The 24,364-nt window shown below is 41.2% G+C and overlaps 1 protein-coding gene across 1 annotated transcript; it reads left to right on the top strand.

Moving 5' to 3' along the window:
* Positions 1-758: 758 nt before the first annotated feature.
* On the top strand, positions 759-24,099 carry slc6a11b (solute carrier family 6 member 11b). Its single transcript, XM_034584526.1, has 15 exons — positions 759-1,094; positions 1,726-1,953; positions 2,633-2,767; positions 3,039-3,179; positions 3,355-3,436; positions 6,299-6,431; positions 9,461-9,595; positions 14,696-14,799; positions 15,424-15,548; positions 16,259-16,371; positions 16,526-16,663; positions 18,586-18,688; positions 19,397-19,497; positions 20,031-20,201; positions 21,767-24,099. Exons 2-15 carry the CDS (start codon positions 1,743-1,745, stop codon positions 21,908-21,910), a joined length of 1,836 nt encoding a protein of 611 aa, XP_034440417.1. The 5' UTR covers positions 759-1,094; positions 1,726-1,742; the 3' UTR covers positions 21,911-24,099.
* The last annotated feature ends 265 nt before the right edge of the window (positions 24,100-24,364 follow it).

A 24,364-nucleotide genomic window follows, 5' to 3' on the forward strand; every position in this document is an offset into this window, starting at 1 on the left:
AACTATCGTACACATCATCTCCACAAACATCTTCCCTCTGCATTACAGTCATTAATGAGCTCAATCTTCAACATTCAACAATTAACATTCGAGTTGCAGTCGCCATTGTTTGAAGTACATACACAGTGGCATAGAAACTCCACCGCCCACTAGTGTTTGGCAGAGTAATTGCAGAGTGATATAGACACGCAGCATCGGGTCTGCGTTGACCTGTGACAAAAGTATGAACCAGGCTTTAAAAATAAAATCAAACATAAATAAATTCATGAATTTACCTATTCATGTAAAGTCTTGGTAGGCTAATGGTTAGCTTTGACGCTTACAAGATGTTTATATGTTGTTTTTAGTCAGACTGGTTGCATGCTAAATACATGCTATGACTATACATTCATGGAGTTATTATGTATATGCAGCCCAAGAAAAAAGAATTAACAACTGAGATATGGTTTAAAATACATCCAGACAGGTACTAACTTCTGAAATTCAGTCATTGAGTAACACCAGAGAAATTTCAATTCACGACAACCTGACCTATCATCCAGTTCTTTCCACATCCCACTTGTGGAGTAATATATTTATTACTAGTTATCATGTGAATACCAGGAGACGTTATCCTTTTAATTTAAGTGTTGGAAATGTATGTTTTTAGATGCTTAAACTTGCTTTTTTTGGCTATAAGGTAAAACCCATTCTCCTCTCGTCAGCCTGCTGTCTGTGCTCTCTGGCTGCAGAGTGTGGTGTGAGCTACATGTTACCACCACATGGCTTCTATCCAACTGGAGGCGCATGAGAGTGGCGCGCCTGGAGAGTGGAGTCGCAGTCGCAGGTTCTCCAGCGCCTGGTGCAAGATCCTTCTCCCGTCAACTGTGCCACGTCTGGGGTCTTCCTTTATCCAGACGAAGAAACTCAACCGAAACCACTTCAAACCCGGCGTGTATGCAGATTGTTCTCCTTCCCCTCTGCTGACCCCTCTCTCCCTCTTTCTTCTCCTCCCCCTGTACAGGCTTAACCATCCTGAGTGTTTGTAAAGACGATTGTCAGAGCGCAGCGTCGCGGAGCCAAAAGGAGCTTTGCCACTGTTCCATAGGAGACTGGTGAGTTACCTCTCAGGTTAAATGTCCTGGATTTCATATTAATACGATCATACATCTTTCATACTTAGTCACAATATCGTATCATATTCTTTTTGCGTGTTATTCTAACTTCTTATTGGGCTGCAGGCTCAGATGCTGTAAGTAGGCTATTGTGATTGGGTTGATTGATTAGTAATTAGCATACACTGTATTTGTATAAAAGTTTTTATTATGAACTATTTTTATTCTTGATGTTGTAGTTGTTGAAGTTCACATTGAATAGAAGTTGGTTCAGTTGGAGTCTAATCTGTTTTGGTGGTAAAACAATAATGTACACGTTTCTATTCTATCCTATTCTATTCCTGAATGCAAAGTGAATGGGGTATTATAGTTGATTTCACATTGCTTCGGGCTGATTAAAGGCACATGCAGCTAGTCAGTGAAAATTAATTAGACCGTCTTCACTGTTTGATTTGATCAAAAGTGGATTATTATGGATGTGGTGTCGCACCAATGGGACACTCCTCTTCTCATTCAGATAGTCCCAGGACACTCACTCTCTGGAAAAAGTCTCAAGTCCTGGTAGGGCGGTCGACTTTAGAACAAAACAACAACTTCTATTTGAGTTTTATTTCCTTAATTTGTCTCTCAGCAGGCTGCTGGAGAGTCATGACAGCTGAGAAAAGTGGGCCGGTTGTAAACGGTAAACCAGAGGATGGTAGAGATCCGGAAGGGTCCAGCTCCAGCCTCGACCGGGGGGACTACAATGAGAGGGGCCATTGGAACAACAAGATCGAGTTTTTCCTGTCTGTGGCCGGAGAGATCATCGGGCTGGGCAATGTGTGGAGGTTCCCTTACCTCTGCTACAAGAATGGAGGAGGTAGAGATGTTTTCCTTACATTACAAGAGAATAATAATTATAATGACGTGAAGGACATTAGACAAGCTCCCTTGCTGGAAGGAGGAAATAACAATGGTACCTGTAAGAAGGAACTCAGCTGATTATCTGTGATAAGATAAATGAATAAAATGCTGTGATTGTTAATACGTCTACACAGCACTTTTCAAAGTAAGGACTTTTCATTTCTGGGGGTTTTCCATGTATACAATCGAGCAGGCAACAGAAGTTTCATAATCCAGTGTCCTTCATTATTTCATCCATTATGCACAATCATGTAGTCAATAGAAGAGGTGGGTTCCCTCATTAGACTGCATGCAGAGTATGGATCCAGCTCAGGATCTGAAAAGGTCATCCTGCTGTGTGTGTGTGTGTGTGTGTGTGTGTGTGTGTGGCATCAGTTCATCTGAATTCATCCCTGCAGGGATTTATGTCTGAAGAAGTCAGTTCTTCTTTTTAGGTGAAATCATATTTTGAACTTTTGTGCCCTCGGACTTGCAGATCTAGTAACGATTCACCGCTCATCTCGCCCGATGTCACCTGGGTTTGGCTGCAGCCCCCCCGCTGCGAGCCTCAAAGGATGAACACTTTAGATAATGGATGGATGGATGAATAAAGTGGTATTCATGTTGTGTATTTATTTTCTTTTGTGTGCACAAAGGTGCGTTCTTCGTTCCGTATGTCATCTTCTTTGTGTGCTGCGGTATCCCCGTGTTTTTCCTGGAGACGGCCCTGGGTCAGTTCACCAGCGAGGGAGGCATCACCTGCTGGAGGAAAATCTGCCCGCTGTTTGAGGGTAAGAGGAGACAACACGTCATATTATTCACATTTAGGATTAAAGAGAGAAGTAGAAAGAAGTCGACCTGATGAAACTCACTTCTCGCAAACATCTACATTAAATATTATTCTATCATTTGTTGGGTTTTACCAGTTTTTATCAGCAGGTGTCTTACTGACATTGGTCAGTTTTGAAAGTGGCAATTAATGCAATTTACTTCACATAGCGAGGTCGAGTTAAATCTGTTCACCTGCAGATTCTTTTCATCTGTCACTTTTTGTGTTTTCAGGTATCGGTTATGCGACGCAGGTGATTGAAGCTTATCTAAACGCGTACTACATAGTGATCCTAGCCTGGGCCATCTTCTACTTCTTCAACTGCTTCACCACCGAGCTGCCCTGGGCTGGTTGTGGACACTATTGGAACACAGGTGAGGGAATATAGGATAAGACAGGAACATCTTCATACAACCACAAATCACCATGTTCACCCTCTTTGTTTCATGAGAAAAGGAAGTCGACAACACAGAAATGCAGTCAGATCTTGATGTATCATATCTGAGTGTTTACCTGCCAAAATAATACCATGCTGTTGTGTCTCCATAGAGAACTGTGTTGACTATTATGGAGAAAATGCCACAAACATCACAAACCTCAACGCAACTTCTCCAGTCATTGAGTTCTGGGAGTGAGTACATTTCTAATCTCTATTTTTATTCCACTTCATTTTCATCTTCTCTTACATCTGCCATTATTCATAAAAGAAATGAAAAGCTTGTTAGTCACATTAAAAACACATAATAATGGCTTTTTATCTCCACTCGTATAAAATAGTAATGAAATGTCATTAATAATGAATAGATGCTCTGTCAGTTTAACATGTCATCTCCTGTTTTTTTTAATTAAAATTATCTAGCATATCATTGAAAAGCTGAGCTGCCGACGGCTCCACACTGTTTCACAGACCCCACCCATTCTCTAACCTTTCCCCCATTAATTAGTCAGCCCTTTTCATATTTGTGTGGCAGCAGGCCCTGTTAGGCCAGCTGTCTCCCAGCTAGAGCCATGTGTGTGGCAGCGGATCAGGCCTTGTCAGTGTGTAATGCTGACCACACTTCCTGTCTCACTGCCAGCGGCTGTGTTTACACTGCTCCGTCTCAAACCTCATCTTCATCCCACTGATGAATCTTCTCAAACTACACATTTGTATCGCGACGGTTAAATTGAAATTATCGAATTCATTATTGCATTTCATCAGAATTGATCTAACAGTGATTTAAAGGTCGGCAACATAAACATAAAAAGAGACAAACATGTCCGACCAACATGTTGTTGGCATAAACAGTAACTAACTGAGCCTTGTTCAGTCTGTGCCAGGACACACTTGCGTTTGTACTGTACATGCAGCAAACAGCACAAACAGCAGAGCTATGTGTTAAACAAGCAGCATTCAGCCATCTGTATAGATTTTAATATTTTATTTCATCTTTACTTTTCTATTTCTTATATCTTTGTTGGCACTAGCTGAGTCTGAACAGGGAGTATATATAATAAGTGATGTGTGTGTGTATGATGAAAAGCATCACAAAATAGTTTACACATCTTTTGCACATCTGTGAAATAACATCACAGCTGCATCAGTGAATACGTCAAAAGCCAGAGATTACAAATCTGACTGAGAAAGATATCCTGTATTTGCACCTGTATTTTTACATTTGAAAACATTACAAATGCTTAAAAAATTACTTACTATTACTATTAATACAAAAAATGTAGCATTCTTTGGTAAAAGTGGCTTAACAAGTTATTTGATGTGTTTTAGAATATTTGTTACCAGGTAGATAAAAAGATTTAACCATTCACCCTGAAAACTTGCACATACACTTAACAATATGTCAGCAAGTCATACACAAGAGATTGCGTATATTTACACACATTAGTGTTCACATCTTGGCCCCTCGTCTGACCAGGAAGGGACCTTGGACGGGGGGGTGGTGGTGAGTGTGTGTGTGTGTGTGTGTGTGTGTGTGTGTGTGTGTGTGGGGGGGGGGGGGGGGGGGGGGGCAGTTGGACCCAGCCTGTGGCCGGCCACCAAGAACATGTCATGACGATCAATGGCTGGTCAGGAGCTGCGGGGGTGAACTCGGTGGCACAGATTTGGCAGCACCTTGTAACTCTATGGCTCCGACTCTCGCTTCTCATCCTCCATCAATGCTGTGGCCTGGCTGTGCTTCAGCAAACAGGAAATTAACCGTTGATCCGCCACCACTCTGCACATTACATCACACCCAAATATTGAACCTAAGAGCCATCTGGGCTTTAACGTTTTGCTCTGTATCTATTGCTCTATGTGAACAATTGCCACTGCTATCAGATCCCATTGGCCTGAACACTCCCATGGATTTTTCTTATGATTACCATGAGCCTAACTATCCACAATGTCAGCAACTTAAAGTCAGAAAAAAGGCATCTTTCCCAAAAGACAAAACTACTTTGCTAAGGGAGTGCTTTTCTCAGCTGGTTCACATCTGTTTACCATGATGAGGTTGCACACCTGGGGGCCACCAGAATGTCTGACAGCTGCATGAGGATGATTATTGTCAAACCAGCAGATGCAGCAGAAAAGATAATAATGGAGGAGTTCTGTTAAAACCTAAACTCTAATTTAGCTCGTACTGTCATGGCTGACGGGTCTGACGGTGGTGGATCTATGCTCTTCATGGTCATCACAGTGGAGCAGACTTCTTCTTACCTGGCAGTGATCACGTCATTGCAGTTGTCCCACCAACACATGATGCACAGTAGCAGCTTTAGGTCTTAAAGGATATAAAACAAAATGTCAAGTGCTTCAATGCTTTCTACTGCATTGGTCGTATAGGTTTGTTCCCATTTCATCTTACGTTGATGTAATGGACGACTCAGAGAGGCCTTGTTGTTTGTCTCCCAGCGTACGTTATTAAATGAAAGGTGAAAACTGAATCTTCACCATGCCATGTTAATGTTTTAGTCCCTGACGGAAAGTGGATGAATAGTTTGGTCAGGATCTTAGAATAGAGTAAGCTCATCCTTAGTGACTGTGCCTTTAATGATCAAAGCCCGTGTATGTATGGGTTTGTTTTCCTGTTGTCGAATTTGTAGCCTCAAGCAATATCCACTTCATTGCACATTATATTTGTAAGTTGTCAAAATGAACTATCTGTATTTACAGTAGAGTTTGCTTCAGTATGGTTTTAAAGCTGAAGAGTAGATATATTGTGTGGGGGTGGTGGGGGATGCATTCACCAATATTCTGAGGGAACATGGCGGAACAGCAGCAGATATGACATCACTATTTATGCTGTGCAACCGCAAGCAAATGTTTCTTTTTCATCATCTTCCCTCTGTGCTGTAACTTATTTACACTCAGTGCCTGTAGATCTAAAACTGTGCAGATTCCATAAAGCGGCGCCGCCTCAGCTTTCTCAGAAAGTACATTCAATGTCACATGAACAAAATTCCCTCAAACCAAACTGTAGGTTAGTAATCATCTGTGTTTTCTGCGCCCAAACAGACGCAGAGTGCTGAAGATATCAGATGGTATCGAGCACATGGGGGGGGTGCGTTGGGAGCTGGCCATGTGTCTGGCCCTGGCCTGGTTCATCTGCTACTTCTGCATCTGGAAGGGACCCAAGTCAACTGGCAAGGTAAGACAGAGTAATGCATGCTTACTAGTGTGTGTTTGTGTGTGTGTGTGCGTGTGTGTGTGTGTGTGTGTGTGTGTGTGTGTGTGTGTGTGGTAATCTGAGTGGTTGCAGCGTAAAGTGAGAGCCTCCTGTTTGTATTGCATGATGATTTCACATGATGGACTAATGGTTAATGATACTCTATGTGTAATATGTGCTGTAACCACACCATCCAACTCATGATGGAGGAATCTGTACTTGAATTTGTGTCATTTTGAATGTGCATGTTTTGGTGCTGCCGCCAGTTTTCATTCACTGGAGCAACTTTACACACTGAAGCAACCACAAGATACAGGTTTTTTACACCTTATCCTCAAAACAACTTCCTCACGTGCACCCTCCTGCAGGTCTGCACCACCCACTTCCACCTTTTCCGTTTTAATGTTCTCTCCTCGAGTCTCCTCTTGCAGCCTTGAGGAGGACGATATGGAGTCTGCACCTGAGAAAGTCCCATAGATTCAATGAGCAGTTAGAGAGGTAGAGTGAGAAAAAGAGGGAAGAAAGAGGGTAAAGGGAGGAGAAGTGTGTGAGGAAGAAAAATTAATGGGTTTGCACATGACGGGGGGGGGGGGGGGGGGGGGGGGAAGCAGGCAGCGATGCCTATATCTCCCTGAAGTGTCTTTTGTGTGGCTGTGAAGTAAGAGGAGGAGAATGCTTCTTCATGGCCGGGCTTTAGCAGCTGGTCCAAGATTGATTCCTGTATTCAGTGGGGGAAAGGAGAGTGTTCATGAGGAGCATGCAGAGTGTATCCTCAGCCTCCGCCTCTGCTGCCTCTGCCTCTCTCTCTCTCTCTCTCTCTCTCTCTCTCTCTCTCTCTCTCTCTCTCTCCCGCTATGAGAAATTAACCACAGCTCAGAGAGAGAGAGAGAGAGAGGTGCTTTTCTTCTCCTCAGACGCGAGTGCCCATTCAGTTCCGACTCGGCTAAGCTGTTTGCTTTTGTTGTTTGCCGGCCATTCTCACATTTAAGCCCTCCCGTTAGATTTACGGCGAGGCAGGGGCGAGTTTGACCAGTAAATTTGTGGTGGCTTTAAATGTTTGCCCGTGGTGAGCTGGAGGGAGCATGTTGAGAATCGGAACATTCATGGAGAGATTGAACATTGTTCTTTAGATCCCAGGAGGAGGTGGGGAAAAAGAGGGAGAGGAGGTTTAGGATGTGTAATCGTTTTATTTGACAAATTAATGGAGGGATCTGTTGGGCAGGAGACAAGTTTTCCCACAGTTTCCCTGTAGGCCACACTGGGATTAACCAAGACTCAGGTTCTATAGTTCATGATATTTAAAGCAAAGGGTCTTGTTAATGTGACACTCACACTTTTTTGTCCACACACTGGAGTTTGGTTTAGAAGCTCAGTGCTAAATGGTTTTTTTGTATTTATATAGCGCTTTTCTAGTCTTGATGACCACTCAAAGCTCTTTACAGTACACTTACATTCACCCATTCATACACACATGCATACAGTGCAATTAGCAGCACTTTTTTGTTCTATGAGGGGTAATTCGGGGTTCAGCATCTTTCCCAAGGACACTTCGGCATGCAGATGGGGAAGGCTGGGGATCGAACTGCCGACCTTCAAACCGACCGTGCTGCAAAGCTTCCATTCATAAAACCACAGCCTGAAGTTGTACAGTAGTGTGACCAGTGGTGTGTGCCTGCGTGCATGAGTGTGGGTTCAGGCCGACGTGTGTGAAGGGTTAATCTTATCTGTAGTATCTACACACCCGTTTTTTATTTTGTGAATGAAGTTTTGTGTGAGTGTGTGTGTGCGTCTACTCGTGCCCTCCTGTGCATGCTTCAAAGAGAAGCACATTTTCCCACACTGCCAGCATCACTCCTCTGGGCTTCTCCTGTTTAAGAGACCGGGCCAGAGGAGCCCTCTTTTCTTTTCAGTCCCCTGGCCCGGCTCTGTTCTGTCCTGTTCTGTCCTCAATTGGACTTTGACTGGATGCCAGCGAGCCGGGGGATGTATGTTGCCCGCCTCTGCCTTCCAAGAGGCCAGGATTTTTCCTCAAGGGGTTTCTAAGAGTCTTGAGATGTCGAGCACAATTCTGCAACTCCTGAATAGCTCAATAAAAAAGCGAGCGTTGGTTTGATGGTTAGCAAGCGCTAGCCACTGTAAAGACACTGCTGTATGTGTGGTGTTGAGTCGACGGCAGTGCTACCGTGCTGTACATGACACATTACTAAATGTATAGATGTCTTTACATTGGTATTGTTATATCTGATTCCAGGTTCTAGGTTTGTTATTAGCCATATGACACATGTCAGATTCTGTAATACATTGATATGCTGGATTAAAAAAAACAACGCAGCAATTTCCCATTTTAAAAAGTGGATGTGACAGCTCAGGATCCCCTGGCCCATAACATCCTTTTATGTCCTGACATTGATAATGTTATTTTACTGTAACCTTTTTCCTCCGATTATATAAATTCTGTTAATCCAGTGTCTTCATGATGATGTGATGTGATTGGATACGTTGGTTAGAACCCAATATTAAATAAAGGGCCCAAATATTACACTTCTCCTGTGTTTTGTGAGAAGTTATAATATCTCTAAAAGGATTTTTTTTTCTGGTTTTAAGTCTTCCCTCTTGAAATCAAGCAAGAACAGGGTGTTATTTACCCGTCTCTGAGCCTCTCTTCTGATTGGCTGACTGCTTTCTGCATGGATTACGGCCTAGTACTGTGCTGGGGTCATGACTGAAGGTAGTGACCGTATATCTGTCACATCACAAACCCAACATGTCCCGTTGGCTCGTTTACAGGCACAGTTTCTGAATAAGGGCTGAGCACTTCTCTGTGGATCGTCCATTTTGATACTTTCACTGTATTTATGAGGCCAAAAACCAATTTCAAAACCTAGAAAGTCACAGAAATGTCACTTTTTACAACATAGGATCTTTAAGCTCTAAAAGGTTCTGAGTTACTAATCATCAAGTGTGTTTTTCTATAATCTGTACACAGACCTGTGCATATTGTGTGTCTACAGGTTGTATACGTGACAGCTACCTTCCCTTACGTCATGTTGTTGGTCCTGTTGATCAGAGGAGTAACGCTGCCAGGAGCATTAGAAGGCATCAAGTTCTACCTCTACCCAGACATCTCACGTCTCTCGGACCCTCAGGTAGGCCTCAACGATCCGTGTTTGTCTTCTACTGCTGCAGCAGTGAAAATCCTTCAAAATTAAGTGACAACATATACATAATGCCACCGAAGGGCAAGGGAAGTATAAGTCATAGCTATTGTGATACTGGGGCCACCTGCGGGCAGTTTTACAGTCAAGCTCCTATTATCTTTATTTATGTGTGAGGATGTCATCACTTATGCGAGTAACCAGAAAGACAGTCAGGATTACAGAGGACATGCACTGTGTCACCGAGTGCAGTGTAAATACGTCTTTGCATTCAGAAGAAAATGTGCTTGTGTCACCAAAACCCTGCATTTGACATTTGAAATATTCACACACAACATGCACACACATCACACACACACCAGTGAGCTTTGATGCTTATCGGTAATTGCAAGTGTCAGGGTTGCAGGGGCAAATACGATCCTTGCCTATAGATTTCATACATCATGTCTTTAAATACAGCTCTTCACTGTGGGTGATATGACTTTTCTTGCTAATAGTAGCAGGTTGGCTTTGGAAATGCAAGTCCAGACACTAAGGCCTGGTGATACTGACAGGGTGTTTTTGAGGGAGGGGGTCTGCATATCAAAGTGACTGTACTACATGATAAACAGTGCATATAATACATATTTAAAACCTGAACTCAGCAAATCCAGGGTCTGTACCGTGTACTTATTATTCCAACAGGAAGCTGCAGGCAGTATTTTGATTATTTGATCTGTTGACCTGGACTTATTATATTGTGCTTAAGCTATGACTGTAGTAAAACAGGAGAGGTTAAAAATACGAGACTCAGGGAAATGCATTGAAACCCCTGCCTCACACCCACCTGTGTGGAGCTGAGAATCTGCCAGGGGGACAGGTGGTGTTGCTGTTACTGCAATGAAATAAGGAATCAGGCCTTTCCCCCTCCCCTCCCCCTATCACAATGTGTGCACCATTTTGTCCCAAAAACTGTTTAATGTCCAGGATACACAAAACCCCTTGCTGTATTATCATCCCATGCAGAAAGAAAGATATATAGATGTAAAAAGCAGCTCTTCACATTGTTTAGATTTGGCTTCATTTCTTCTGATACTGACTCTACTTTTAATATGGAGCCGTGATATATCCTAACACATCCTGTCGGTGATGAGATGAGAAACAAACACAGAGCTCTGAGAACCTGGAGGGGTGGAGAGATCAAGATTTAAGGTTAATAGAGGTGGTGCATTAACATAAAAGTCATAGAGACAGAGCAGACTCCTTGACCTCCTTTGGAAAAAGGCAGACAGCTCGGGGTCGCTAGGCAACAGTGCAGTAGAAAATGTCACTGGATGGGGTGTCATGACAACGTGAATTGAAATAGATGAAGAGTTTGAGGGAGGAGGAGAGAGGAGACGGGAGCGGATGGATAGATAGATAGATAGACAGACAGATAGATAGATAGATAGATAGATAGATAGATAGATAGATAGATAGATAGATAGATAGATAGATAGATAGATAGATAGATAGATAGAAAGATAGAATGTAGTTTGGTGATCATAACCTTTGTTCCTTTACAGTACAACTCATCATTTTTACAACCTTGCATGTAAAAAAAAGTTTGTCAGTATCATTTGAGAAGTGAATACTAAATATTACAAGTTCGCCCTCAGTGAAAAGCTTTAACACCTGAGTTAGAAACCAAACACTAATGCACTCACCTGACACACAACTTTAGTGGGTGATGCCAGTGTCAGTTTTGTAGTCATGCGTATACGAATTGTGCGTTTATAAAATGATTAGCTCTCTTCCAACTTGCACATTTGACACATACCCCTCTTGTTCAGACTCTTATCTGGTCTGAACACCTGAGACGCCATCGATGTGATAACGAGCAAATGTTGCTGCCTCTGAAATAACAAAAAAACTTGTGGGACTGTAACTGTACAGGCAGACGAGCCAGAGTGTTCCACACAACATGTTTAGCCGCGCTGCTCCTTGTGCTGAGAAAGGTTTTAAAAACATATAGTGTCATGCCATGATATAATGTAGCGTAAAGATTTTATAAAGCCTAAACGTGAACCTTTGCCTTTTTTTTTTAGCTAAATAAATACAAAAATAGACAATTCCCAACAATACAGGAAACGCAGGTAGGGTTAAGCAGGTAACAAGGTGTAAGGTCATGCAATAAGGGGGTAAACTCTTGCATTAGTGATTTTAGTAAAGCAAGAAAAAGAGAAACTCTGATAAAGATGGACGGTGAAGAAGTGACAAAAAAAGGGGGACTGACAAAAAAAAGACACAAACAATCTGAGGCACAGAGCGAGTGAAGGAGGGTGATAAAGAAGTGCTGCTGTTTAGCAGAGGAAGACATTACTTCTGACACCAGTGTTAAATCAGCTTCCTCACGGACAATCAGGGCCCTGTTCCGTCCAGCAGGCTGTGTGTGTGTGTGTGTGTGTGTGTCACCCCCTCTTTTCACACCCCTAAACTTCATCATGCCTTCCCTCTTCTTTTCCTCCTATACCTTTCTCTCTCTGGTCGTTTCTCTCCTTCTCTTTACACATTTCCACTCCCTGACCATCGCTGCTGTCTTTCCATGCTTCACAACTGCAAATACTGTTTGCCTCTTTTCTCCAAACCTGCAAAAAGGGATTTTGGACAGTAGAGCTTTGGACACATCTCTAAACGTAACATGGACATTATCACCACAGAAAGCTGTTCATGACAATTCACTATTTGTTTAACTCAAAATAGTTTGATGATTATCAGGTCTAGATTAAATGTCATTCATTGATCATTCATTGTGTCTCAGAAATAAAGTAGTGAGTCAAATCTAGTTTATTCATCTCAACTGAATTTCTTAATGCTGCACTTCCAGCTTTCACACTGTAGAAAAGTTTCCTGAAGCCACAGTCTCAACACAACCAAACACAAGCCGACCAAATTAGGCACAACATCAACAAGTGATTCTCTCGGGGCCTGGGCCTTTAAGGTTTCACCGCTCGGTGCGGCTATCGGCCGAGGGCGAACTAAAGGGAACATTAATGAACATTAGGAGAGAAAGGCCTGTTCTTCCACAGGAACAGTCCTGTGTTTGTGAGGTCACAGAAGTTACCGTGGTTACTCCCAGGAGGGAGCGAAGACCGTGCGTTTGTTAATTGTTCCTCGGTGGGGAAATGAGATTAGTGGCTGAATGGTGATGTGAGAGAGTTTTCAAAGAGCCATGCTGCATTAAGTTTGAATTTGCTAGCACCCCATGCTACGCCGTGGGTTCTAGGATCCTGTGCTGCACTGCAAACTAGTTTCCTAATGCACTTTTTACTGCTGTCACATTCAGGAACCGTGCATGTTTCCATGAATAAAACTCCTCTGTTTAGATATTGTACCTAAATATATTATAAACTGGGAATACCGGAGATTATTATAATCAATATTGTGCCTCTTTACCTGTTCTTATCACCAAATATTTATCAATAAGTTGATGTAAATTTATCTCCCTAACCAGGATGCAGTGGTGGTAAGAGAGTCTGTATTTAGAACAACTTGAGTATATAAACTTTAAGCAGCTTTAAACTTCTTTCCCTGTTCATCAGATTTACACCATGCATCTCAAATCACTGCCATTACTGTCTGTGAAGTTTTAAATGTAATTTTGAAATCATTTGATCGCAAATGAAATTGAATTCACCTCTCTGCTCACTATTCCACTATACTGACAAAAAGCTTTCAGTCAAACAAGTACAAAATATAAAAAGCTGTCCATCGTTAATCCCCATCTAACAGTGGAAAGGAAGGAAGCTAGTGAAGCGTAATATGAATATTTAGGCACTGGGAGACTGCAGCTACTTTTAGGATGTTAATCCATGATTCATGCTGCTCCACCGTGTGCCTCTCAGAGGGGGAAGAGAACGGTTGAGCTGAGCCATAATTTCATTACCAAGTCAGTGAGATGATGAAAATCAGGTAGACGAGGGGTAACAAAAGAAATGTGGGCTTTCATTAGACCTCTTGCCATATCGTGGTAATCGCTTGTAAATGGGAAAGCCTCCTCTATTCATTCTCATTCTGAGGTTTAATTAATTTTAAAAAATGGCACAAAGACATTTTATTGTCAATGATAATAGGCTGAGGAGCAAAAGAATGAAGTGGAAATTAAACTTTAAGCTGGATTAAAAGCATGAGAAATGATCAGATGCTGTAAAAGTTTCTGAAACAGTGTGTGTCTGTATACTCGTTTTTGTGCCTCTTTAGGACCTTTTACAGCATAAACACTGACCTTGTCGGGACCAGTAACCTCATGGGGACCAACATTTGGTCCTACTGGGGCAAAATGGGATTTCTGAGGTCCTGGTTAAGGTTAGAGGTAAGATGTGAATAGTGGTTAGGTTAAGGTTAGAGTTAGGCAAGAATTGGTCTTGGTTAAGGTTAAAAGGGATGAGGTTTTGGTTAGGCTGTCCACATGGATGGAAGTCAATGAAAAATCTGTGTAAGGATAGCTGAACAAACCTGTGTGTGAGTGCTGGGCTGTGTGTACGTCACAATACATTTAAAAAAAGGATTAAATTACTGCCACACTGAGTTAAACAGGAACTCATCATGAATTCAAAGTTCAAAAAGCCCAAACACAAAGAGTTCCAAAGTGTATTTATAATTAAAACATTCTGAAGAAGTCCACAAAAGTTTTTAAAATGCTTTACAGGAGCAGAACACCTCGTGGTTTACACACATACACATTTAACCTCAACATCATCCTAGCAGGGACATTTGTTGCTTGTCAATACTTCCCTTTCTCTCTGTATATTTTCTCTTTGTATCTTAAATGTCAGTCTCTTCTATGGGGGTGAAAATAACTAAAATAACCTCAAAGCAGACAGTGAGGGGTCAGTGGATGATGTGATGAGTATGAAATTGATGTGACTCATAAGTCGCCAGACCACAACCCAAAGAAACGCTGGAAGAAGAAAACTGCTTCATCATGGAGTTCAGACATTTAAAGAATCTGTATCGAGCATCAATGAAGCCGTTGTTGATGGTCATAATGAGCCAACACTTCACAGTAACACTTTCCTGTATGCTCACACACATATCAGTGTATGTAATGTGTCTTTGTGACTTTTACACCAGGTATGGGTAGATGCAGGAACACAAATCTTCTTCTCCTATGCCATCTGCTTGGGTTGTCTCACTGCTCTGGGAAGTTACAATTCCTACAACAACAACTGCTACAGGTAAGATTGTGGCTACATGTAGATGGGTGGTTGGGTGATAATGAAAGCCATCAATAGAGATACATGTCCCTGTACACACAAAGAATATAAGAACACAGGTAAAACCCATGGATTAAATATCAAGATGGACGTCCTGTCTCAACTTCCTCCCAAAATCAAAAAATGAAGCCAAAATATTCCAGATGCCGCCATTTTGTGCCAGAGTCTGTGCAGTAGTGATTGGGGGATGAATACACATGCTTAAAGCATCAAATAACTAATAAAAACAAACCTAATGGAAACATATAATTGTGACAAACATCAGTGTGATAAGAACTCCCTACAATGACAGAAACCATCTTTGATAAAAATGTATTAAACATGTACTTGGACTTTTTAGATGGGTTCATGTCCCATCCATTAACATGGAGGAAGGATTCATAATCTATACTGCCACCAGTCAGCAGGTGACAATCAATACATGTTGGCTTTACTTTTGGAAAGCTCTCTGTCATCCATGCACAGTCTATGGTGAAACAGCAGGGGGGAAAGGGGATGCGTTTCCATCCATGTTGTAGTATTATGGTCAAGTGCCACCGGACCAGTAAGTGTGATCTCTCTCTCTCTTTCTGTCCTGCTCCCCAGGGACTGCCTCATGCTGTGCTGTCTGAACAGCGGCACCAGCTTTGTGGCAGGTTTTGCCATCTTCTCTGTGCTGGGCTTCATGGCCTTTGAACAAAATGTTCCCATCGAAGCTGTGGCAGAGTCTGGTGAGATAATAACAGACATTATCACGTAATGTTTCAGAATAAAAAATAATGAATTAACTACAGACTTTAAGAACACACACTGGATCTAAAGCAGTGGCCAGACTGAATCTCTGTGCTTCCATCCACCACATTCTGTTAGAATGGATAAACATACCCAGTTATATAAGTACACACTCTTCACCTAGGCTCTTAGACCACCGCAGAATGATTTATTGAAGTCACCATCAATGATTTAGTGAATGTGACGGAGTGAGAGATTTGAAATGTTTGTCTTGGAGTCTGGTGAGGGTAGTGCTTAATGTTTCAGATAATGTGTTTCCAAGGCTCCGTCACCAGATAGAAGTGATAAATTACACAAGAGCATTTTCTTTGACCCAGTCTGATCTGATCCACAAGTACTTCGAAAAGATACTGTGTCACTTTCCGTCTTTGCACTTATGTTTGCTGGTTTATTTCTTATGTTTTTTTTAGAGAGACAGTCAAACACTTAAAAAGACAGACTAGGGCATGTTATTTTATTTCTATCATCAGTTTAATTATCAACTTACACAAAACATAGGGTTAGGGCTAAAGCCTTCAAAGTTTGTATCTAGAAAGTGAGTGTTTTATGGTCTATGCCTCGGTTATTACTATTATGTTTTAAATGTTGCTTGAAAAAGCTGCACCTGCTCTTTTTAAACTCCTGCTTTCTGATTTTTTTTGTGATGCAGGTCCTGGTCTTGCTTTCATAGCGTACCCCAAGGCTGTTACTATGATGCCTCTGTCTCCTCTTTGGGCCGGTCTCTTCTTTATAATGCTCATCTTTCTGGGCCTGGACAGTCAGGTGAGATCCACTGGTGTCATAATAATAATAACATTTTTCAGATGATTTGGCTCTAAACAGAAAATTGCAATTTCACAAGTAAACAAATCAAAATAAGGCATGAAATGATGCTCCTTCCCATTTTTTTTGTAATAAAGTTATGTTTTCGTTGCAGTTTGTGTGTGTGGAGAGTTTGGTGACAGCTGTGGTGGACATGTACCCGGAGACCTTCAGGAGAGGCTACCGCAGAGAATGGCTGATCCTCGGCATGTCAATAGTTTCCTTCTTTATAGGTCTCATCATGTGTACAGAGGTAAGACTCAGCTATAGTCACATCATTAGAGATAAAGGTACCACATATGTGAAGGATGTTTGTGTTGAACAGTACTTTAGTGGAGGACCAGTTAAATTAAAACACCCAACATGTTACTTAGTATTTTTGACACTCTTTTAAACGTATTGTGAATTTTTAAGGCCAGCTTTGTTTTCAGGTTTTGTTGTCTCTTTGACTTAAATATTTACTCATTAGATTTCAGTTGTCCAAGGTCCTGGTGACCTTTGACATTGAATAAACTGTATTCAGACTGAAACTACTGATTGGCAGAGGCAAACAATCACAGGATGGTAATTATTGTTGCTAATGCTTTCTAATAAGTCAAATTAAACTACTTTTATAAAGTAATTTAAACAGTAAACTTCCACTAAGGATCTTTATATCTTCAGAGAAAGATTGTTTAAATAGCACTTGTTATAAACTTCACATCATGCTTTTATTTTTTATGTAGCCATATCATCATCATCATCATCACCAGCACCAACAACAGCAGCAGCAATAGCATCATCTTGATAATCATCATCATCATCATCATCATCATCATCATCATCATCATCATCATAATCATCATCATCATCATCATCATCATCATCATCATCATCATCATGAGATGAAATCCAATCAGGTACATTCAGATTATTGTCTTTATTCTTGGTAAATCAAATATTTGAACATGAATTGATCCGGGGTCTAATCATAAATTAGAACAATGTGATCCTGTGATTCGCTGCCTTCAGTGTTTCCGTGTTTCCTTTGATCTCCTCCACTAGACATTTCGATTTCAAACCTCGAGTCTCACAGTCATGTTATCCATCTCGAGCGACATCTATGTCACCAGCTGTCGGTCGTGCTTTTAAGACCTCTCATCCTAGTGTTGTAATAATGGAGGAGAATCCGGTTCCTTACACTATCGAGGACTTCCATCCACTAAAAGCTTCTCATCTCTCCATATGCACTGCACTCATCCACCCCCACTGTAAACATACTGTACTCTAGTGGCCCATAATGGCAAAGAAAAAAGCAATTTAATGCAATATTGAAGCCGTTACTTCTGTCTGTTATATGCATTTTCAGTCGCCACTACATTTGAACTCATCTCCCACCCCCACCTGCACTCGAGGCTCTTGAGACTCTGTATTCCTTTCTGCCAGCAAAGAGCCATCATGAATACGATGTCACAAGGAGCCTGGAGTAGGATTTAACACAGTTCAAAAGGTCTTCTGGGAGTGTAGTGCAATACTTGGCTGAAAGAGTCAGTCAGTGAGACATTTTGATGATATTCTAAATTGTTTACCTGCGAGGTTTGAGCAGTGATGTCGCCTCAGATTCAGAGATAAAATATAATGGCCCTTTGGTGGAGGCAGAAAGGAGCAGATACATTATTTTGAGTGGAGGGAGCGTATGGAGAGTACATGATATAAATATGAACATAACCACTGGCACTAAGAAATCATTTGAAGGAGCAGTGTGACATTTTGGGAAAGTATTGATTAATAATATTATTATTCACTCTCTTTAAGAGAGTAAGGTGAGAAGAAAGATGTCACTCCTACATATGCAGGCTTATTCAATGTCAGCAAGAAGAAAATTTAAATACCTATAGTAGACAGCCCAACCCAGACTACTGAAGAACAGTCCATCTTGTCAAAAGGCCGTTTAAACCCCCCAAAAACACCAGAGATGTTTATTATTATTGTATTAAATCCTCATTATAATAAACTAAAATAAATATCAGAGCTGGGTGACACTATGGATTTGTTTGATACACAAGCTTGTGTGATCGGTCCCTGACAGGCTAAATGAAACACACCTGATTCACTTCATATTCACACTCATCTAACCGCGCCTGATGCTCGTGTTGTGGCTGTGGCAGACAACTGACGCCTGTCTTGTCCAATCAGGGAGGGATGTACGTCTTCCAGCTGTTTGACTCGTACGCTGCGAGCGGAATGTGTTTGCTGTTCGTGGCCATATTCGAGTCCATATGTATCGGCTGGGTGTACGGTAAGAGGAGGAACTCAGGTTTCAACACATCAAGAGGTCTCAGAGCAGAGATGTTTTCTACATCTCACTCTTGTCACTTCAGATAAAGTATCAGTAGTCTGTGTTTCATTAACTGGGAAACTGTCAGACATTTCAACACGGTAAGAAAACAGGCAAATGCACAAATATAGAGTCAGGCTCTTTGTCATATTTCTTCTCTGCCCTCTGCTGGAGAACGGTCTCCATGCAGCATTCATGGTGCTGCACAAGGCACACAATTCATTTGACTGATGTTAAAATTATATTATGGTGTTATAGCACTGTGAGAATTTGTCATTCAGTATTTTTCCCAAGCAAACATTGTGTATTGCAGTCTGCACATTTAATGCATTAAATGAAGAAATACAATGTTTGGCTCACATTTCGGGATTGAAATGTTTAATTTCATATTTCTATATTGAAATGTTTTATTTTGTAATTATTTAAATTTTATTTAAAATGTTATGTTCAAATATTTTGAATATTTTAAATTGCAAATTTATTAAATGTTCTGCCAAATAATTTGACAACAAACCAAGTGACACTTCATTAAAAGTTTGGGACTGGATTTCCTCCCCGTCCAATCAGCAGCTCTGTTTAGATAACCATCCTCTGTCAAGAGGCATCAATCACGTCGTTATTTCTGATGATCCGTGCAGAGACTCTGAGTGACGCTGATTTGCGTTTCAGGTAGTGACAGATTCTACACGAACATCGAGGACATGATTGGCTACAAACCTGTCTTCTTCATCAAATGGTGCTGGATGATCCTGACCCCAGGCATCTGTTCTGTGAGTGCATGGCAAACACAACATCAACAGCAAACAACTCATCATGCAGATGATCACATTGGTGATGAGGAACAGAGACATTCTCAGTTTTTTCTATTATATTCAGTGGTGGAATAAAAGTATATTTTTTAATCTTGCAATGTAACACAGTTTAGTTGTAACCTGTAGCAGTTGCCATATAGACAGTAAAATTAGAACATACAGTTTTTGGATTTATGTTTACAATATTTCTAATTACAAAAACATTAGGACAACCTGTACATCACATGTGCAGCTTTGATTGATACCTGGTTTTAATTGAAACTATTTACACATTTATTAATTTAACAACTGCTTTGGATTTTCCCGCATGAATGAAACATGAAGGCTCTTAAGTGTATGTAAGAGGCCCTTGTACTTATCTTTACTAGATCAGTATTTATTACAGCACCACACTGATTCTGAATTCAAAGTACGCACCGGGATCTTTATTTATTCATCAGAGGCATTTCTTTCTTACTATATAAATAGAATGTCCTTTTTGTTTGCCACAGGCGATTTTCCTGTTCTTCCTGATTAAATACAAACCGCTGAAGTACAACAACGTGTACACCTACCCTGACTGGGGCTACGGTATCGGCTGGGCCATGGCCATGTCCTCGATGGTCTGCATCCCCTTAGGGATGATCTGGATGATCTGGAAGACTCCTGGCACCTTCTCTGAGGTAATGAATTTGTCTTATTTATTGTAAAACTTCTATTACTAACTAGAGAAAATATAGTTGGAGGAACAATGGCCTCCAACCAAACCTTGTAGCTTCTTATCCAAAAGAAAAAAAATGCCCCCATTCCAAACGATCGTCATTATACAGATGGACGACACATCTCCAAATCTTTGCCATGTATTTGATGTCCACTCTGCTACCATGGAGGAGACAGGGTTTATGACCTATGCAGCAGACAGCCACCAGGGGCAATTCAAATGGCTATTTTTCTTCTTTACACAAAAAATCCCAATGCAACATGTTGTGTTCCCTCAGACTTTCACTAATTCACTATCTGTCCATCTTCAGTCACAAGAGCCTTTGATTGAAAGAACCCCAACTCTTCCGTGTTCTGTGGAACAGCAGCCCCTCCTCTTCTCTGACCTAATTCATCAGATATCGTCCTAATTCTGACCCTTTGTCAAAAAACATAGAAAATACAGGTTTAAGGCTTCGTTGGGGAAGAATTTGCTATTCAGGGTCTGGACCTTCTTTCTGCATTAGTGATTGCATATTGGTCCGTGCTCCGGCTGGGTTGTCGTCCCAAGCAAAAATACTTTAATACAAAGCCTGTAACTGGTGTTTACATCTTTTCTCTTCCAAAACAACAATGGACAATGTTAGCTGGTGTTGTCTTGTAAAACTCGCATTGATTGTTTTGCATTTTGGGCAAATCACTTTCCCACCTTGTGCTGGATGAGCCTGAAGGAAGCAGCTGCTGTATCTCTCCCAACAGACTTTCTCAGAGGGATTGTGACACAGTTGGATGATCTCCTGTTATTGCTTGAGGGGCGGATCAAATATACAAATTACAGGCTCCTGATATGAGATGATCAGTCGTGGCCTCCAGCCTTTGATCGACCTGAGGCGTGTTGAAAAACAGAAGAATGATATCAGTGACGTTTTGGTCATATCTTGAATGGAGTCCACATGGCACACGAACATAGACTAGGGTACCGAAGAAATCTTGGTGCCGAGATTAAATTCCAGTGGATTACTTACATTTATTTAAAGCTATATGTCTCTTATACCAGTATTATTTGCCTGCTTTATTATGAAGGGGGCATGTTTTGGGGGTTGTCCGTCCATCCGTCCATCCGTCCATTAATCTTGTGAACACAATATCTCAAGAAGGCCTTGGAGGAATTTATTCAAATTTGTTACCAATGTTTTGAGATGACGTTCACTTAGAATCTCAGATTAAATGATTAGATTTTGGGGGTTAAAGGTAAAGGCCATGGTGGCTTCACAAAACATGTTTTTGGCCTCTCGAACATGATATCTCAGGTCTGCCTGGATGGATGGATGGATGGATGGAAGGATAGATAGATAGACAGATAGATAGATAGATAGATAGATAGATAGATAGATAGATAGATAGATAGATAGATAGATAGATAGATAAAAATATTTGCTGGCAAAGACACATTTTCATTTTATGCACAAGATGTACTTCTCAATGCTGCTACTAGAAGTAACATTGTGGTGTGAGAATAAGAGTGAACCTGTTTTCGCTCTCTCTGCAGAGAATAAAGAAGTTGACGACTCCCAGCAAAGATCTGAAAATGAGAGGGAAACTCGCCGCCCTCAGTCCTTACGCTGCCAACGACGCAAAACTCAAGGTTGATGGGAAAATATCCACCATCTCAGAGAAGGAGACGCATTTCTAACCGAACCCCCGACAGAGCGACCGCGCTGCCTGACGTCTTGACAACAAGTCCGACAACCGAAAACTACAGCAAACAACAACAACAACAACAACCATATCCACCGCTACACAAAACAGGATATTAAACAAATGACTCGGAGTGTTATCTTTGTTTTGTAAAAAAAAAAAAAGAAGAAGAACAAAGGGAAAGGTTATCACATTATTTTGTAGTCTGCTTCTGTTTTGCACAAACTTTGAATAACAAGTTTATTGTTTGATTTAATATTGTCACTAAAGCAGCTGTTTTCTTTCTTTTCTAACAATAATATTTTAAACCTCAGTTTGTGGTTGAAACTTGTCCTGGTACCGTGTCAGTACTGGTCACACTAGTGTTTGTGCCTTTAGAACAATACGTGTTGTGTTGTTAAAAGGCTTACACTGTACATGTATTGACAAAGTGCTGCGTTACTCTATTAGGTACTAGGTACCCAAATGTGACTTTCTAAGATGTATCAGCTTGGGGACCATTCTACATAGTTTAGTGTGTCAAGAGAGGATACAGCAGCAAGTCTTAGTGCTGAGGCTGTAGGAGGCAACACAATTCCCTGTAAAGAAAAGGCTTAGAGTTGTACATTAAGAGTTAAGATATTGAAATCAACAGAACCAGCTGTGACTGTGATGGCTGCGGATCTTTTTCTGGCCTTTAGTCATTCTCCTGTACTTGAATTCAGCGTTGTTGCTAAGCAACATAAGCAAAAACACTCTGCTGACTGGATGTAATTGAGTGATATTAATAGGTCATTGTTCATCAAGTTATTGGACCCCTCAGGGCTTTGCAGATTTCCATGGCACCACTCTTTCTAAAAGTCTTTGCTCCAGAGGTTTACAGAAATTTTATAGGATTTAAACACTGTAGATATCTTTAATTTTACATCTGTTAGGTTTGAGGTGAAAATCTTACCATGGCTGCAAAAAGCAGTCAGGGACTCGCAGGCTGAGTCTCAAACACACCTCTCTTTCTCCAGCTGCCCTCCTATAAGTCGTGGATATCCGTCATTTCACAGTAATTATACTGAGTCTAACGCAGAGTGACAGACAGACGTGCCTCCACCCCGCCTGTAGAGGAGAAGACGGACGCCCATCAGATGAGCTTTTCAAAACCCATCTGTCTTCTTATCCCCGCTCTTCTTATTCTGTCCCCTTCTCTCTTTTCTCTCCCTGATTCTCTGCTTGTCCACCTCCTTCCACTTCTGTCTTTGGCTGTTTTTAATCCCATGGAGAGCTTGAACGAGGTCTCGTATAAAACCAAGATGCCACTGAAGGCTTTGTATCTGGATATCAGCAATAGTCTGATTGATTCTTTGACCTTTCCAAGGTCATTGTGAAACTGAACCCACGGCTTTTAATTTATCTGTCGCTGTTGGAGTGAAGCCTCAGTCTGCCCCTGTCATTCATGTCATTGTGGTTAATTGACAATGAGCTGGTCTCATTGCTCCGATCGATCTCAGTCCATCACGGCCTCGTCCGATCAGCACTGGAATGACTCGTCCTTCCACCCCTTCCTCGCCTTTGTCCGCCTTTCTCTCCTTTCTCTCCTCCCTTCCTTTCTTTTCCTTTGTCCTTGTTTCCTGATGAAAATGCAATCTGACGAGAGCATCTGAGGGGGTGAAACTTGAAATCTTGATCTCGTTACAGTTTTTCAGGAGGAGGCAAAGAAAGCAAGGGAAGTAATAAGGAACTGATGAGCTGAGGAAGTGCGTGATGGAGGAAGTAATGAGGGAAAGCGAGGAAGTTTTGGGTGACAGAAGCCCCTCCTGTCTGAGCTGTGACATCCTCTTAAACATGTGATTGGTCCCTGTGGTGTGGTTGTATTGTGGCGTTATCACCTCCTCACTGATGTTTGTGCAAGTTAATCGTCGTTTGCGTTTGGGAATTATAGCCTGCTCTTTAACACTGATTATGATGATGTATATTTTTACATCTCTTTCTAGAAACCTATGGTCTATTTCTTTGCGATGAAAAAGAATTTGCTGTAATAAAATACGTCGTTTGTTTTGACTTTTGATATGCCGCTCAAAAGATCTTGTTATAGAAATATAATGAAAGGTGTTTTACTGGTCTGTACTGTTCTACACGCATTTTGGTATTCACAGGACACGTGAACGGTCTGCTTACTCATTTTTAAGAATAAATATGGTAAAGGAAAACTGAGCGTCGACTCTGGTGTTGGTTATTTCACTCAATCTTACAACTGAGCTGTGCAGTTATCCTAAAAAATTCCTCTACAATACTGACATTTGCTTCTAAACATCGTTGAGATGCTTTAAAAATAAATGATAAGATAAAATAGATGATAGAAAGATAAGATGACATTTTACCAAATCCAGTACTGCAACTGGATTAACAGTGATATGATGTAAAGATGTAGAAATATAGGCAGAAAACCCCCACATATAATGTTTTATGTACGAGCAAA

This window comes from Hippoglossus hippoglossus, chromosome 5 (assembly GCF_009819705.1).
Source record: "Hippoglossus hippoglossus isolate fHipHip1 chromosome 5, fHipHip1.pri, whole genome shotgun sequence".
Taxonomy (NCBI): Eukaryota; Metazoa; Chordata; class Actinopteri; order Pleuronectiformes; family Pleuronectidae; genus Hippoglossus; species Hippoglossus hippoglossus.